General features: G+C 48.7%; 1 protein-coding gene across 2 annotated transcripts in view; it reads right to left on the bottom strand.

Annotated features, from left to right (window-relative positions):
- Positions 1 to 13664, bottom strand: part of LOC119964428 (choline transporter-like protein 3) — a 113147-nt gene extending 99483 nt beyond the window's left edge. For both annotated transcript variants that reach the window (XM_038793893.1, XM_038793894.1), the window contains exons 1-2: positions 13579 to 13664; positions 5081 to 5185 (exon numbers count right to left, since the gene is read on the bottom strand). In XM_038793893.1, the coding sequence (XP_038649821.1) occupies positions 5081 to 5185; positions 13579 to 13602 (129 nt within the window). In that variant the 5' untranslated portion in view covers positions 13603 to 13664. The remainder of the gene's footprint in view (positions 1 to 5080; positions 5186 to 13578) is intronic.
- Between the last annotated feature and the right edge of the window lie 4234 nt (positions 13665 to 17898).

The following is a 17898-nucleotide window of genomic DNA, read 5'->3' as shown; positions in this document are numbered from 1 at the left end:
TCCTGGCCTTATTACGGCTTTGGTCCAAACATGGACAAAAGAGCTGAATGCCAGAGGTAAGGGGAGAGTGACTGCCCTTGACATCAAGGCAGCATTTGATTGAGTGTGGTATCAAGAAGCCCTAGCTAAACTGGAGTCAATGGGAATCAGGGGGAAAACTCTTCGCTGGTTGGAGTCATACCTGGCGCAAAGGAAGATGGTTGTGGCTGTTGGAGGTTAATTATCTCAGTCCCAGGACATCATTGCAGGAATTCCTCAGGGTAGTGTCCTAGGCCCAACCATCTTCAGCTGCTTCATCAATGACCTCCTTTCCATCATAAAGGTCAAAAGTGTGTGCAGATGACTGCACAATGTTCAGCACCATTTGTGACTCTTCAGATATTGAAATAGTCCATGTCCAAATGTAGCAAAACCTGGGCAACATTCAGGCTTGGGCTGACAAGTGGCAAGCTACATTTACGCCAAGTGCCGGGCAATACATCTCCGACAAGAGAAGATCTAACCATTGTCCCTTGACATTCAACGGCATTACCATCTCAGCAGTCCCCACTTTCAACATGCTGGGGGCTACCATTGACCAAAAACAGAACTGGACCAGCTATGTAAATACTGTGGCTACAAGAGCTGATCAGAGGCTGGGAATTTTGTGGTGAGTAACTCACCCTCTGACTCCCCAAAGCCCACCTACAAGGCACAATTCAGGAGAGTGATTGAATACTCTCTGCTTTCCTGGATTAGTACAGCTCCAACAACATTTAAGAGGCTCCACTGCTCACCACTAAAGCAGCCTGCTTGACTTGGCCTCCCATCCACCACCTTCAATATTCACTTCCTCCACCACTGACACACAGTAGAAGCCGTGTGTACCATCTACAAGATGTTGCAGGAACTCACCAAGTCTCATTCGACAAAACATTTGAAACCCACGACCACTACCATCTAGGACAAGAGCAGCAGATACCTGGGAACACCACCACCTGGAGGTTCCCCTCCAAGTCACTTACCACCCTGACTTGGAAATATATTGCCGTTCCTTCACTGTCCCTGGGGTAACATCCTGGAACTCCCTTCCCTGACAGCACTGTGGGTGTACCTACACCACACGGAGTGCAGCGGTTCAAGAAGGCAACTCACCACCACTTTCTCAAGGTCAATTAGGGTTGGGCAATAAATGCCCAGTGGCATCCACATCCCATGAAAGAATTAAAAAAGAAATTGACTTACTGGCTTATATCCATTCTCATCTACAAATGACACTTAGTATAGCTCAAGGAAGATTCTAAAATAAATGAAATTTATGACACTACTGGAGAAAATCCACGGTTAACCCTAAATTACTACAGGGTAAGGGCAGCATGGTGGCCTAGTGGTTAGCACAGCCGCCTCACGGCGCTGAGGTCCCAGGTTCGAATCCCGGCTCTGGGTCACTGTCCGTGTGGAGTTTGCACATTCTCCCCGTGTCTGCGTGGGTTTCGCCCCCACAACCCAAAAATGTGCAGAGTAGGTAGATTGGCCATGCTAAATTGTCCCTTAATTGGAAAAAATAATTGGATAATCTAAATTTAAAAAAAGACTACAGGGTGGAATTCTGAGCCCATGTTAACCGTCAGCGAGAACGGTGAAACTGGCGCAAAATCCCGTGAGAGTCGGGAAACGTGATTCTCACCGGCGAGATCACATTTTCCAATTTTCCATGCCCCTCACCGCTGACATAACGAAGTTCCCACCCAGGAAGGTCAGGAACTCAATTAAATAAACTACCGAGCCCTCCTGTCGGGACTTCCCCCTCACCGGATATTTATTGGGCGCCAGTGTGATTCCACACAGGAGCGATTTACAACAGTTGCATGAAAGCACGAACCTGGCGCCCCCACCTCCAAAGGGGATGTCGGAGGGGAGTACTCCGGTTGCCATCGCCCTCCAGGGTGTAAATTGGAGAGGGGGCAGCGGAGAGCACACGGGGGAAATGAAGCTCGGGTCGAGTGGGAGAGGGGCAGCATTTGTCTGGGGTGGTGGTGATGGTGGTGATGTGCCTCACAGGCCTTAGCGGCCCTTCATGGCTGTGGTGTCATGGGGTCTGGCGGCTGGTGTGCAGGTCGCGCTTCTCGTGCCCCCCTTGCTGGACGTCTGGCGATATCACTGCTGAGGGATTTCCCTTCTAGAGTGGCATGTGGGTGGGAGTGGGGCGAAATCACAAGGTCAGCACAGGGGTGGTCCCGTGAAATTCCAGGCTGCGTGGCAGAGTGGGGAACTCTGACAGGGGAGGTTTAACAGCGGCATGAAGGCGGCAGACCCTCAGTCGGGGGGGGGGGGGGGGGGGGGGGAAATGTGCAGGCTGCAAATGCACCTTCAGGGAATGAGCGTTTGGGAAGGGAAAAGCCACTGACAATGGAGGCCTGGCTATCAGGGAATGAAGTATGGTTGGCTGGTTTATCAAACTGGGAAGCCCGTTTAATCCATAGCCCCCATGAGAGACGGGGGAAATGGCGTGTCATCGAGGGATGAAGGTGACTGTAAATTGCTATCTTAACATGAATCTGGTGACCTCATCTGCCGCAGGGAGACGCCAGTTGGCCAATCAGCTCCCTGGCCGTTTCTTGATGAGTCAACTGTGCCAATTTAGTCAGTGTTACAATGCATGAGTGTACCACTGATTGATGCACAGTAGTTAGATGCCTGCCCTTTTTGCAGTCTTGTGGAGCCTGTGGATCACGTTCCTATTGGTTGTTATAGGCTGCACCCCTGTTCATTTATCTAAAAACTCTTTTGTTGCAGTATTGTTTGCTCATCAGCCCTGTGCTCCTGATCTATGGCTACCCGGTGCAGAGAGGGGGGTTGGATGTTCCAGACCCTGAGAGGCATGCGGGTCAGGGCAGTGTCAGGACTCCTCACCTACCCGGTGCGGAGAGAGGGGGGGGGGGGGGGGGGGGATGTCCCAGACCCTGAGAGGCATGCGGGTCAGGGCAGTGTCAGGACTCCTCACCTACCCGGTGCGGAGAGAGGGGGGGGGGGGGAGGGGGGGGATGTCCCAGACCCTGAGAGGCTTGCGGGTCAGGGCAGTGTCAGGACTCCTCATCCCTCATTTGATGTTCTCTTCCTTTCAGTTTTTGATCAGAGAGAATCGGAGAGCCAGTGGAGCTGGCAGTTCTTTTGACAGCTGTGGAGCAGCCGCAGCAATGACGACATGTGCCTGTATGTGGGCAGGACCAACATCCTGAAGAGGAGGGGGTGGCAGGGCTTGCTGATCTACAGGATGCAGGGCCACCGATAGCGGAGCATCGGAGCAGACATTACCGGCCACGGGTCCACCATCTGAGAGTTTCCAGGACCAGAGAAGACTATGTCTGTCTTGGGGATCAGTTGACCACCTGTGCCAGGTGATGCAAGAGTTGGCACCACATGGACTGGGAGGTTGTTTATGAACTGCAAGGGATTTCACTCCCTCAATGTTCAGATAGTCTTTGATCACGCGATTCACATTCTACAGATTTGTGCCTGCTTCTCAGGGAGTGTCCCTGACAGCTACACCGTGGGATGCTCACAGATCCCAGCTGTTCATGAGGGAGAGCAGCAGCTGGAGGGTTAGCTCCTCCTGGACAAAGGGTATCCCACTAAGGAGATGGCTGATGATGCCAGTGCAGAGGCCACAAACACCCGCTGAGACTCAGTACAATGAGGCTTATGCAACGATGCGTATGCACGGTGGTTAGCACTATTGCTTCACAGCGCCAGAGTCCCAGGTTCGATTCCTGACTTGGGTCACTGCCTGTGCGGAGTCTGCACATTCTCCCCGTGCCTGCGTGGGTTTTCCTCCGGGTGCTGCGGTTTCCTCCCACAAGTCCCGAAAGACGTGCTGTTAGGTGAATTGGACATTCTGAATTCTCCCTCTGTGTACCTGAACAGGCGCCGGAATGTGGTGACTAGGGACTTTTCACAGTAACTTCATTGCAGTGTTAATGTAAGCCTACCTGTGATAAGAATAAAGATTATTATTGTGATAATAATAATAATTATTATTATTATATGTCATCATCATTCACAAAAATATGCTCAACACTGAAGAGTCAGGGCAGCACGGTGGCCTAGTGGTTAGCACAGCTGCCTCATGGCGCCGAGGTCCCAGGTTCGATCCCGGCTCTGGGTCACTGTCCGTGTGGAGTTTGCACATTCTCCCCTTGTCTGCGTGGGTTTCGACCCCACAACCCAAAAATGTGCAGAGTAGGTGGATTGGCCACACTAAATTGCCCCTTAATTGGAAAAAATAATTAGGGTAATCTAAATTTATTTAAAAAAACACAAACCAATACAGAGTGCTGTGGGCAAGCATCAAATTTACAAGATAATAATCAACAATGTTTTCAAGGGTGTGAAACATAGCGTCATCCCCAGGGAGACAATGAAGGTAATTTATTTCTAATAAAGATATAAGCGTCCAGATTTCTTTCCTCCCAACATATGTTCTCACCAAATATCTTCACCTGTTCACGTATCTCAGACAATTTAGTTTTTCAAAGCATTCCTGGTGAGCAAATCTCATCTGACTTCCCTCCAAAACCCCTTATCCTTGCAGAGAATTCACCCGCTTCCCCTCGAGCACGAAGACAAGACAGAGAACTCAGTGAATGATTGTGAAGAAAGTGAGCTCCACCACAAAATGTTAATCCATTATCAGGCCAGAAATGGAACCTGTTGCGAGGAGGCCGTCATCGTAGATTAGTAGTGCCTTTATCACTATTATATTTAAAGCTCATATTTGAAAATTTCCTCGGGCTAGCTCTAAACTCAATGGATTAAAATGTTTTGTTCCCTGGGTCACTGTCTTGTGTGGAGTTTGCACATTCTTCCCGTGTCTGCGTGGGTCTCACCCCCACAACCCAAAAAGATGGGCTGGTGAAGTGGATTGGCCTCGCTAAATTGCCCCTTAATTGGAAAAAGAATAATTGGCTACTCTAAATTTTTTTTTTTTTTTTAAATGTTGTTGTCAGACCATCACTCCAAAGGTAAGATTATTTCAAGTCATTTTGCTCCTTTTGCCTGAACAATCCATTTTTCCTGCTCGCTCCAATTAAAACAGACTCACCATTCCGCCCCAGAAAAGACAGAAGATCACAAGCCACAGAACGTCTGTGCACCTCCTGTAAATCTGCGGCCGCCATTCCCTGTGTGTTACGCTTTCACCGGATACCTGAAATAAAAGTAAATTTAGAAATGATGTGAGAAAATAGGCGCGATTTAACTAAATGAGAACAAAGTCCCACAGCGAGCGCATTTATCCGCGTGTTTCCCGGTGCTCGCAGCGCCGAGAAACACGCTATCGAACGGCACTCGCGTTAGATAGGGGGTCCTCAGCGGGAACGCATGGCCGAGGCCGCACCTAGCTCCGTTTTCTGTACTGAGGACCTCTGCTCACCTCATGTCGTGAGAGATTGGGACGCCATCTTTAAATGGTGTCCTGATCTCTGGAGCCCCCAGCATGACCCCCGACCTATCACCCCACCCCCAACTCACCATGCAGGGGTTCCCCTGGCTCAATAGTCGCCGCGTGAAAAATGCCAGCTTGGTACCTTGGCACCGCCAACCTGGTACCATGGCAGTGCCTCCAGGGAATCTTGGCAGTGCCAGGGTGCCATACTGGCAGTGCAGGGTTCAGGGGTGGCACCAGTAGTGCCAGGGTGCCACCCTGCCAAGAGGGCAAGCACCTGTGGGCCTCCTTGTAGACCCCCCACAAATACCATTCCGTCTGGTCCACGTTTTTGGGGACCAGTCCCAAATGGCGCTCGCCCAAAGTCCCCGAGGCAAAGGCATTGACTCCCAAAGCCTCAGGTACTTCGAGAATCTGAATATTAAAGTAAGACATACTGCCTCACTATAATATGCAGATTTGCCAAAAACTGATCCTGCACATTGCAACGTCTCAAGTGATTGCGGGAATCTCACGGGCGTTGTGAGCCGGGTGCATCCTGGGAGTGGGGTCTCCAGACTTTCATCGGCCACACTGCGCCGTGGCGAGTTGCTTGAGGGGCTAGTTTAGCACAGGGCTAAATTGCTGGCTTTGAAAGCAAACCAAGGCAGGCCAGCATCACCTCACATTTATCCAGATTGAATTCTATTTGCCAATGATCAGCCCATCTACATCCCCCTTTAATTGAAGGCTCTCCTCCTTACCATTTATCACCCACACCTTTGGTATCATCCGCAACCTTACTGATCAAACCTCCTACATTCATATCTAAATCATTTATATAAACCACAAACCACGAGGGCCTCAACACTGATCCTTGAGGGATCCCTCTGGACACAGGCTTCCAGTCAGAAAAATACCCCTCGATCATCACCCTCTCCTTCCTGCCACTCAGCAATTTTGGATCCAATTTGCAAACTTTCCTTGGTTCCCATGGCTCTTACTTTTGCCATCAGTCTCCCATGTGGGACCCTATCGAAAGCCTTGCTGAAAAGGGCAGCACAATGGTAGCCTCACAGTGCCGAGGACCTGGGTTCGATCCTGGCCCGGGTCACTCTGTGTGGAGTTTGACATTGTCCTCATGTCTACGTGGGTCGCACCCCCACAGCCCAAAGATATGCAGGGTAGTGGATTGGCCACCGGATAAGATTGCCTCTCAATTGGAAAAAAATTGGGTATTTTAAATTTAAAAAAAGCCTTGCTAAAGTCCAAGTAGACGATGTCAAATGCATTGCCCTCATCTACACACATAGTCACCTCTTCGAAAAATTCAATCAAGTTGGGCAGACATTGTTATTTTTCGTCACTACCTCCCCGAGTCGGGAGTTAGTTGGGCAGACATGACCTCCCCTTAACAAAACCATGCTGACTGTTCTTGATTAATCCCTGCCTCTCCAAATGCAGATTAATTCAGTCTCTCAGAATTGCTGCCAATAGTTTCCCCACCACTAAGGTTAGACTGGCTGGCCTGTCATTTCCTGGTTTATCCCTTCTTCTCTTCGTGAATAATGGTACCACATTGACCATCCTCCAGTCCTCTGACACTTCTCCTGTGGCCTGAGAGGAATTGAAACTTGTCAGCGCCGTTGCTATTTCCTCCCTTGCCTCACTCAACAGCCTGGGATACATTTCATCTGGTTCTGGAGATGTGTCTACTTTATGCCTGCCCAACCACTCAGAACCTCCTCTCTGTCTATGTTAATCTCTTTTCATTTTATCACAGTTCTTCTCCCTGATTTCTATACCCATACTGTCCTTCTCATGAGTGAATACTGACACAAAGTATTCATTCTGAACCCTACCTGCATCCTCCGGCTCCACACATAAATTACCACCATGGTCCTTAATGGGCCACACTCTTTCCTGAGTTATCCTTTTACCCTTTAAACCCAGGGCATTAACCTGGGCCTCTGGATTGCTAGTTCAATGGCATTAACACTATGCCACCATATTATTATGTGCCTGCAATCCATTGCAATGTAAAGGTACTCAGCAGAGCAAGGGTTAACGTGGGACTGGAGAATAGCACTGCCCACGGTATGAGATATAGACTCACATGGTAATAGACTCTGGAAGCCTACCTTCATGGAGAAGTAGCTCCATGCATGACAGTAACCTGGGTTAAAGACTAACAATAAACAGTCCATGTTTAAACATACAAATCTCAAGATCGTATTATGGGGACAAGCAAAGTATCCATATGACAACAATCATCTCCCTTGATTTAGTAAAAGCCTATAAGAGAAAAATGTACCTCCATATTTTGCGATTTCAGAAATTAAGAACATAAGAACTAGGAGCAGAAGTAGACCGTCCGGCCCTTCGAGCCTGCTCCGCCATTCTATAAGATCATGGCTGATCTTTTCGTGGTCTCAGAACCACTTACCCTCATTCTCGCCATACCCCGTAATTCCTTTGTTTTTAAAAAAAACATTTACCCTATCTTTAAATATATTCAATGAAGTAGCGTCTACTACTCCTTTCGGTAGGGAATTCCATACTTTAACCACCCTCTGAGTGAAGAAGTTCCTCCTTGATTCAGTCCTAAATCTGCTCCCCTTAATCTTGAGGCTATGCCCTTTTGTCCTTCTTTCACCGACCAGTGGAAACATCCTTTCTACTTCTATCTTATCCATTCCCTTCACAATTTTATACGTTTCTATTAGATCCCCCCTCAATCTTCTGAATTCCAGTGAATATAATCCCAATCTACTCAGCCTCTCCTCATACGATAACCCCCTCAACTCCGGAATCAGCCTAGTGAACCTCCTCTGCACCCCCTCTAGTGCTAGCACATCTTTTTTCAAGGCTTTCCGAGATAGATGAACGATTGGTGAGCGAACATAACCCATAATATTCCAAATCGTTATGTTGTTCTGTCAACAATTTGACTCACATATCCAGCATGCCCACAATTCTCAAGCTGTAGATAATTATACCAACCTACTGATACTCTCCGAGGTTTCAAAAATGGATTTTGGTGTGCATCTACAGACTGTTGATGGAGTTTGCCAGCTCTGCATTAACTAAATTACAACTGAATTAACATGTGGGATGGTACCAAAAAGGCACAGCACCGAAATTAAAAATAAAAATTTTGCACAGATCTAGAAATTGTGTATTGCCTTGAATCATTGCCAATTAAATACTATGAGCCTCTTTTAAATGAAATCAAGGTCCTGGGTCACTGCCCATGTGGAGTTTACACATTCTCCCAGTGTCTGCGTGGGTCTCACCCCCACAACCCAAAGATGAGCAGGGTAGGTGGATTGGCCACGCTAAATTGCCCCTTAATTGGAAAAAAAAAATGGGCACTTTAAATTAAAAAAGGACAAGTTAAATTGAATCAAAATTTTAAAAAAGAAATACAAGGAAAAATAAGAGTTAAAAAATTGTAGGGACAATTTATTTTCTGTTGGAGTGAGGTTCCAATTTCAATTACTTCATTTTTGATCCAGGAAGTTTTAGTGGCATTACAGGAACTTAAATCTCATTATTAAATGGGTTCTCATGTCTTTAAGTACCATCCCTAGGGCAGGTTTCATTTATTTTAACAGCAAAAGTGCAGTAATTACAGTTATGGGAAGATTGACAGCGAGCACTCATTTTCATAAGGCTACTGGCAGAACATCGCAAATCGTCCAGCAGATTTAGTGAAATTGCTATGCACACTTATCTCTTCTTAGCCTCAAACTGCTGACTTATCTAGATTTTAGTAATGGTGCATACATTAAACACACCATTAGATTCCCAGAACATTCTGGGCTCTTTGAGAGCTGAGTTCTGTTTTTATAAAGGGTTGATGTTGTTGAGAAACAAGTTGGCTTTGGTCTTCACAAGGTTTAATGGGAGGGAGTTTCAGCTCACCCTGGACAAGCATTCTGATAACAGAGAGGAAGTGGAGGGACTGCGTGAACTAGAGCTGGGTGCAATCAACGTAACAAGGTCCCACATCATCAGAGACTGCAACGAGAAGCAGTGTGCGCAGGAGGGGGGTCCAAGGGTAGATACTTGAAGTGTTGTAACTTATAATTACTTTATAAATGTTCGGAGGGTTTCTGCCTCTATCACCCTTCCAAACCGCGAGCTCCAAATCCCAACACCCATTATCTTTGAATCCCCTCTAAGCCCCCCATTTCTTAATGTCAATCTATGCCCCCTGGTTGTCAAAAGGGTCTTCTTATCCAATTTATACTCTTCAGGGACCTGGGGACAGAACTCCAAGGTCTCTGTACCTTGGCTTCTCCTTCGGGTGCTCCAGTTTCTTCCCACAGTCCAAAGATGTGCAGGTTAGGGGGATTGGTCATGATTAATCCGAGGAGTGGCGGCCGGGGGGGGGGGGGGGGGGGGGGGGGGCTGGGTGGAGTGCTTTTTCAGAGGGTTGGTGCTGACTGAATGGGCCGAATGGCCTCTTTCTGCACTGTAGGGTCTCTATGGTTTCTCAGTATCCTACCATTTATTGTATATTCCTTGCTTCATTAACCTTTCCAAATGCAACATATCACACTTCTCCAGACTGCAAACTTAATTTGCCACCGTTCTGCCCACCTGACTAGCCCATTGTTATCTTCCAACTATCACAGCTTTCGTTTTATTTTCAACATGGAAAAACTTTTGTATCCTTTGCGTCATACCCCTACAATCAAACTCAAATCATTGATTCGTACCAGAACAAAGAAATTGACTTGCAAACACCCTGCAGCCTTGAAGAATCAAGTGGGAGTAATCCCTCAGATAGGGCATTGCAGGACGCTGATGGGGTCAACAGGGTCAAAGGTAAAGGGAGATTGTGAAGAATGGGGCTGGGTAGTGCACCATACCACTGGGGTTATCCTTTGTGACTTTTACTGGGGCTGCTTTGGTACCGTGGCAATGGTGGGATTTTGATCGCAGAGATTCAAACATGGATTTCGGAAAGGTGGGCATGGAGTTGGGAGACAACAACATGTTCAAGATCCTTGGAACAGCAAAGGAGTTTGAGGTGGAATGAAAGCTTTCAAGGGTTTGAGGGGTCACAACTGGTGGACACAGGTAGTTGATGACAATAATATAAAAGCAAAATACTGCAGACGCCGGAAATCTGAAATAAAAACAGAAAGTGCTGGAAAAACTCTGTGGAGAGACAAACAGAGTTAACGTTTCGAGTCCGTATGATTCTTCTACAGAGCCCGAATTGATAACAATAGTTTTGAAGAGGATGAAACATCTGATGCGAGGGAATCACTGTCAGCCAGCGCGGGGGATGCCAGGGAGGGAGGTTGGATGAAAACAAAGACTCACATTTATCAACACTTTTCATGCGCAAAAAATGTCTCAAAGTTCCTATTGGCTAATGAAGTATGTGTAAAGGTTAGTCACTGTTGTAAAACAGTCAATTTCCCATAGCAGCTGTGCAATAATGACTAGTTCATCAGTGATGTTGATTGGGGGGTAAATATTGGCCAAGACACTGAGGATAACATCCCTACTTCTCTTTGAAATGGTTGGCTGTCTCAAGACAAGCGTTTGGGATTTAGTTAACTTTGCAGTGAGCATCGCCTACTATGCTCCGGAGCCTCACACGCGTGTGGCCATCTCTGCTGCAGAGTAAGATAGTGGGGTGGGAAGGTGCACGATTGGTTGATCCCTCTTTTCTCTGGGCCCTTCTCTGGGCCAGCAGCTCGCCTCTTCCAATGCTTTTCCAAACAGTCTACCTTCAGAGGTCATGGCCATCAGCAACTGTCTCCCAGCTGCCAGAATCAGTGTCCACCATCTTCGTATCTTGCCCACATATGTCCTTGCAGCAGAGGAATGTATACCAGGAGGTCGTGATCCAGTGACCAGTTCACTGTACTGAGGATTGTCTGTATCACTGTCATCCATCCGATGAACATAGCTGAGCCTGCACACTGGCTTAGCGATGAGTGTTTGCTGATTTGGTCTGAGTTGTTGGCCTCGCCCCACCGAGAGATGCTAAGGATCTGTGACCACGATGATGGAAACTTTTGCATTTTCCGCTGCCGTTCCACACTCTCTTGCTCACTTGGACAGAACCGGTGCAGATTTTGTGATGCGTTCATTGATTTCAGCGTCACGTGACAGATTGCTGGTGATTGTGGAGCCCAGATATGTGAAGTTATCAACAACCTCCAGCGTCATATTGTCAATGCTGATAGGTGGCAGCATCCTGAACCATGACATTTCTCTTCCTGATATTCAATTTAAGTGTGTAAAGAGTGCGCAGTGATATTTCTTTATGGGACCTTTTCTATCAACCTGAGCAGGCAGATGGGTACCTCGGTTTAACGTCATATCTGAAAGCCAGTATATCGGTCAGGAGATCTACAAAAGTCTCAGAACACACACAGATTCAAAAACAGCTTCTTCTTTTTAGACTCTTGAATGACTCTCTTATGGACTGAACTGATCTCTTCACACATCTTCACTACTGAGTAATAATACTCTGTATGCTTCACCCGATTCCTGTGTCTATGTATTTACATTGTGTATTTATATATGTCCTATGGTTTTTTTTCCATGTATGGAATGATCTGTCTGGAGTACGTAGAACAATATTTTTCACTGTACCTCAGTACACGTGACAATAAATCAAATCAATCAATCAATCGACAGGACAGCACTCTCCCAGTACTGCACTGGGATGAGTGCTAACCCTGGCTTTTTGTTGTGCTCTAACCCGGAGGAGTGGGACTTGAACCCTAAACTGACTGAACCAGAGTTCTACCCACAGTGCCACAGCTGCCAGCGTTTGGCAGTTCGGTAGGAACAGGGTCAAGGGTGTGTGAGGCGGGTCTCACAGCCAAGATGAAATAAGTGAAGCCATGAGGGGAAGAAGTAGGAGAAAGCAGAGAATGATGCGGGTTTGGCGCTAAAGTAGGGACAGCTTTGTATCGGGGCGGGCGGGTGGTTTAGCTCACTTGGTTAGACAGCTGGTTCATGACACAGAACAAGACCCACAGCGCGGGTTCAATTCCTGTTGCGGCTGAGGTTATCCATGAAAGCCAGGTCTTCTCAACCTTTCCCCTCACCTGAGGTGTGGTGATCCTCAGGTCAAATCACCACCAGTCAGCTCTCCCCCCTCAATGGGGAAAGCAGCCTCTGGTCATTGGGGACTATGGTGATTTTACCTTGGTGTGCAAGAAACCAAATAAATAGACAAGTCTCAATTCCTGAGGAAGGAGCAGTGCTCCGAAAGCTAGTGTTTGAAACAAACCTGTTGGACTTTAACCTGGTGTTGTGAGACTTCTTACTGTGCCCACCCCAGTCCAACGCCGGCATCTCCACATCAATAAGTGACAAAGAAGTCTATGAGGTGGTCAGGAGTTTTAGAAAAATATTAGTGTGAAGGAAACACATCTGGGTTATTTTTGACCCTTTCGCTCCCCTGGGTCAACAGAAAGCTTCAGACCCCCCCGAAAAAAACCTTTTCATAAAGACCTGTAATTTGAATTGAAAACAAGCCATGAAAAAATTCTATTTTACTTTCAATATTCTGTCCCTGATCAAAAATGTTGCAACCAATTCCAAAACAGATTTAAAAAAAGAGGATTCTGCAAATAAAGGGAACGATTTATTAGAAAGTTAACTGGGTCACGGAGCCAGAGAAAGAGTGTGTGTTGTACAAGTGGATATGGAATTTAATAATAATATGCTGACTCCCTCCTGAGTGGATTCAGCGCAGTGCCCAGTCTAATGACTCATGGTTAAAGTATGCACTTCACCAGTTCATTCAGGGGGAATGAAAGTTTCAATCACTCGCTTCTCTTGCAGGGCGGATGCGAGTTAATTAGAAGAAAGATTGAATAACGAGTGAGCTGATGACCCTGTGTAGCTTTGGCAGCCAACCCCCGCAATGTTCCACATCTATCTCAGTCACGATCCCTTCAGGAGGGATGAGAATGGTGAACACTTGCTGTGACTCCGGCTGAAGTTCACCCCCGGCCAAGTGTTTTCCCGAGGCCCGAGCCGACCCCAGTGTGGAGGCAGAAGGCACCTCAAGCCTCTCCCTGCAGACACACTGTCACCGGTACAGCTGGAGTCAGCCAGGAAGGGGGGGGGTAACTCCCGCTCCGCCCAGCTCAGCCCCCCACCCACTCACCTCCCCACCCCCCACTCACCTCGTACTGGCCGCAACAAGACATCCCGGGGCTCTCGCTCCAGCAGGACAGGTAGCTTCAGCCCGGCGGCTGCACTAACTCACCTGCACGGCAGGGCCCGCAAGATAGGGGGCGATGGCGAGCTCCCAAACTTTAAAAAGAAAAAAAATCTGGACCCCTGTCGGCCTTTTCCCATCAGCAATGCAAAGAGAAAGTTTCAGGCCAAAGACTTTTTATTGGCAGTGAGCCCTGCCCCAGGGGACGGCAGCAGAGTGGTAATATCACTGGACCAGTAATCCCGAGGGGCCTGACTAAATTAGAACAGTTAGAATTAGAACAGTACAGGCCCTTCAGCCCTCAGTGTTGTGCCGAGCAATGATCACCCTACTCAAGCCCACGTATCCACCCTATACCAGTAACCCAACAACCCCCATTAACATTATTTTTTTTTTAGGACACTAAGGGCAATTTAGCCTGGCCAATCCACCTACCCTGCACATCTTTGGCCTGTAGGAGGAAACCGGAGCACCCGGAGGAAACCCACACACACACGGGGAGGACGTGCAGACTCCACACAGACAGTGACCCAGCCAGGAATCGAACCGGGGACCCTGGAGCTGTGAAGCATTGATGCTAACCACCATGCTACCATGCTGCCCCTAAAGTTCTAGGGATAGAAACAGAAAATGCTGGAATAACTCAGCAGGTCTGGCAGCATCTGCAGAGGGAGAAGCTGGATTCTCCGGTCGCCCCTGGCGCGGGTTCCACTGCGGCGTGCCGTTCGCTGGGCGGCGCGATTCTCTCTCTTCCCGCCCCTTGTCAATGTGATTTCCCATTGAAGACATCCTATGTGGCTGGGAAACTCGCGGGGCGGGGGGGGGGGGGGGGGCATTGCCGGCGTGAAAAGAGAATCCGACGGCCGAAGAATTCCAGGCCAGAGTTTAACGTCTTGAATCTGTGCAACGCTCCCTCGGAACTCTTCAGAGTCACACAGCCAGCTAAATCGCTGGCTTTTAAAGCAGACCAAGCAGGCCAGCAGCACGGTTCGATTCCCGTACCAGCCTCCCCGGACAGGCGCCGGAATGTGGCGACTAGGGGCTTTTCACAGTGACTTCGTTGAAGCCTACTCGTGACAATAAGCGATTTTCATTTTCATTTCAGACTCGAAACATTAATTATGCTTCTCTCTCCACAGATGCTGCCAGACCTGCTGCGTTTATCCCGCACTTTGTTTTTATTTCCGATTTCCAGCATCCGCAGTATTTTCTTTTTTTATTTCAATGTTCCAGGGGACACGAGTTCAAATGGCAGCTGGAGGAATTTAAATTAATTAACCAGGAATAAAATGCTCGTCCCATTAATAATAACCATTTAACGACTGGATTGCTGTAAATGCCCATTTGCTTCACCCAGGGTAGGAAATCTGACATACTTAACTAGTTTTGCTGACATGTGACCCCAGATCCAGGGCAATGTGGCTGACTAATTGCCCTGTGAAATAGGTCTAACAAGTCCACAGTCCAGGAAGGTGGCAATAAATGCCGGCCGAGCCAGTGACCCCCTAACCCCAGGAACAAGTTAAAAAGCAAATCACTCAAAGGAAAAGCCAAATTTGGCAGATGCTGGAAATGTGAAATGAAAACAGAAAATGCTCGAAATACTTCACCTCTGAGGAAGACAGATGCTCCCAGACCTACTGAGTCTTTCTAAGAAGAAAATCACTGCCTGTTACTTTGCAAATCCAGCTCTTCAAATGCTCATTTGCTTCTTAAAAAGGAACAGGATTGACCCAGTGGGCTCGAACATTGCTCATCCTTTGAATTTGGATCCTGATTCTGTGTAATGAGTATACTCTGATGAACGTATAGGTGCCATGTGTAACAACATTGTTTAACTGTAGCCTATCTATTAATCGGTCATAGGAATTTCCAGTACCCTATACTCTCCTTCAGCCCTTGAACAACACCCAACAATCAGTCACTTTCTTCCTGCCATCTGGCCCACTTGTGCATCGCTACCTTTAATGCAGCTAGGCTCCCTTACTGAGGAATTCCGTCCGCCTCCCCGAGCTTTTCCACTTCCAAGATTGTTCTAAGACCTTCCTTAAAGCGCCTCCTGTTTATGAAACCGGAGTACAGTAGCATACTGGTTATGTCATTAGACTGCTGATGCTCAATGATGGGCAACCTGGGCCAGTGAGTGGGCCGCCTGAGTGACCCTCCTTCATCTCAGTGGGCGTGAAGATTGAAATCAGGTTGGTTCAGTAACCATGACCAAATACATTTAATACACACCGAATATTTCATAACGAGTTATAGAAAATGCTTCATCTTGTGTATATTAAGAGAACTATTATCAACTTCAGATGATGAAAACAAAATAAATATTTACACTTTGGAATGTAAAGGGAGCTCACGGCTCTCACAGTCAGTGTTGGGAGTAATCAGGATGTACCTCATTTCACTCGCCCTTGTTTTACTTGTGTGGTGGTATGAATGTGAGCACTGCCATTGGTGTAGAGCATGGGTTTCCCATTGGCTCTGGCTGGTCATGTGCCTCTCGTCCGATTGGCTGGGACTAGTCATGTAAATGCTCACCAATTGGTCGAGAGGCAAGTAGACCCCGCCTCCGAGGCGGGGTATAAGTACCCAGAGTTCCCGGCGGTCGGCCTTACTCTGTAGTCAACCACCGGGCTAACAACTAGCTGATTAAAGCCACAGTTTGGATCTTAATCGTGTCTCGAGTCCAATTGATGGTACATCAATTTAATCAGCTAGAATTTTGGAATGGAGCTACGCATCAAGCCTGACTGCCTCCGCACCAGCCCGCATGCTTCAAATGCGTCTGCAATCTTTAAACACTGGCAGGCGTGTTTTAATAGTTACCTGAAAACTGCAGCCGGCAAGCCCACCAAGGAGCAGAAACTCCACATCCTCCACTCATGGTGGGCAAGGCGGTATACTCAATGATTGAGGACGAAAGTGATTATGATGCGGCCATGGAGATTCTCAAAGGACACGTTCTCCGGCCGGTCAACAAAGTTTACGCACGGCATCTCCTGACGATTAGACAACAGTTCCCTGGTGAGTCACTCGACGAATTTTACCAGGCCCTCGCAGCTCTAGGGAGAACTTGCGCATGTCTCTAAGTTTCGGCGACTGAGCACATGGAACTTTTAATTAGAGATGCTTACGTTGCTGGCATGCAGTCCCCTTCTATCCGGCAACGTTTGCTGGAGAAGAACACCCTCAGCCTAGCTGAGGCACGGACTCGTGCAACCTCCCTGGAGGTTGCTGACCTGAACGCCCGCGCATACGCCCCCAGCCGCGCAGCAACCCCCTGGCACGCGCCACCCCAGTCCTCCGTGGACCCCGAACACCCCCAAGCCTGCGCTGCGGGTCGCTCCGACAAACTAGCAGGGCCCCGTTGCTATTTTTGTGGTCTCTCCAAGCACCCCCGCCCGCGCTGCCCGGCCCGCTCCGCTCTGTGCAATAGCTGCGGGAAGAAGGGCCACTACACGGTGGTCTGCCAGACCAAGTCGGTCGCTGCTGTTCCGCGCAGCGACCACGGATCGCCCCCCCCCCCCCCCCCCCGGGCCCCCCTAGGGTCCAGCGACACGCACCAACCTCTCAGGCCCGCCTCCCGGCCCTCGCTCCCAGCTGCCCCGACCCGTCCGCAGATGCCGCTGACACTGCCCCCAGCCGCCACAAAGTTCCCACGGGTCCCGGACGCCATGTGTGGGCCATGGGCGCCGCCATCTTGGGGCCCCGGCTCCACCTGCGGGTCCTGGGCGCCGCCATCTTGGGACCCCGACTCCACGTGCGTGTCCTGGGCGCCGCCATCCTGGGCCAACACGGAAGGCCCTGCCAGCGATTACTCTGCCACCGAGGATGATCTGGAACTCTCAGCATGACTTGCTTCAATCAAACTCGACCAGTCGCGACAACGATCCAGCTCAACGAAACAAAACGAGATGCCTGCTGGACTCCGGGAGCACGGAAAGTTTTGTCCACCCCGACACGGTAAGACGCTGCGCGCTCCCCATCCATCCAGTTAAGCATAAGATTGAAATGGCCTCGGGTTCGCACTCCGTCCAAATCACCGGGTGCTGCATAGCGGACCTCACGCTCCAGGGGAGGGTTTTCAAAAACTTCAAACTCCTCATTCTCCCCCGTCTATGCGCTCCGGCACTCTTGGGCCTGGATTTCCAGTGCAACCTGCAGAGCTTGACCTTCCAATTCGGCGGCCCTATTCCCCCTCTTACTGTTTGCAGCCTCGCGTCTCTCAAAGTGGACCCCCCTTCCTTGTTTGCTAATCTCACCCCAGATTGTAAACCTGTCG

This window comes from Scyliorhinus canicula, chromosome 4, assembly GCF_902713615.1.
Source record: "Scyliorhinus canicula chromosome 4, sScyCan1.1, whole genome shotgun sequence".
Taxonomy (NCBI): Eukaryota; Metazoa; Chordata; class Chondrichthyes; order Carcharhiniformes; family Scyliorhinidae; genus Scyliorhinus; species Scyliorhinus canicula.
This window is presented reverse-complemented; position numbering and strand designations above follow the sequence as displayed.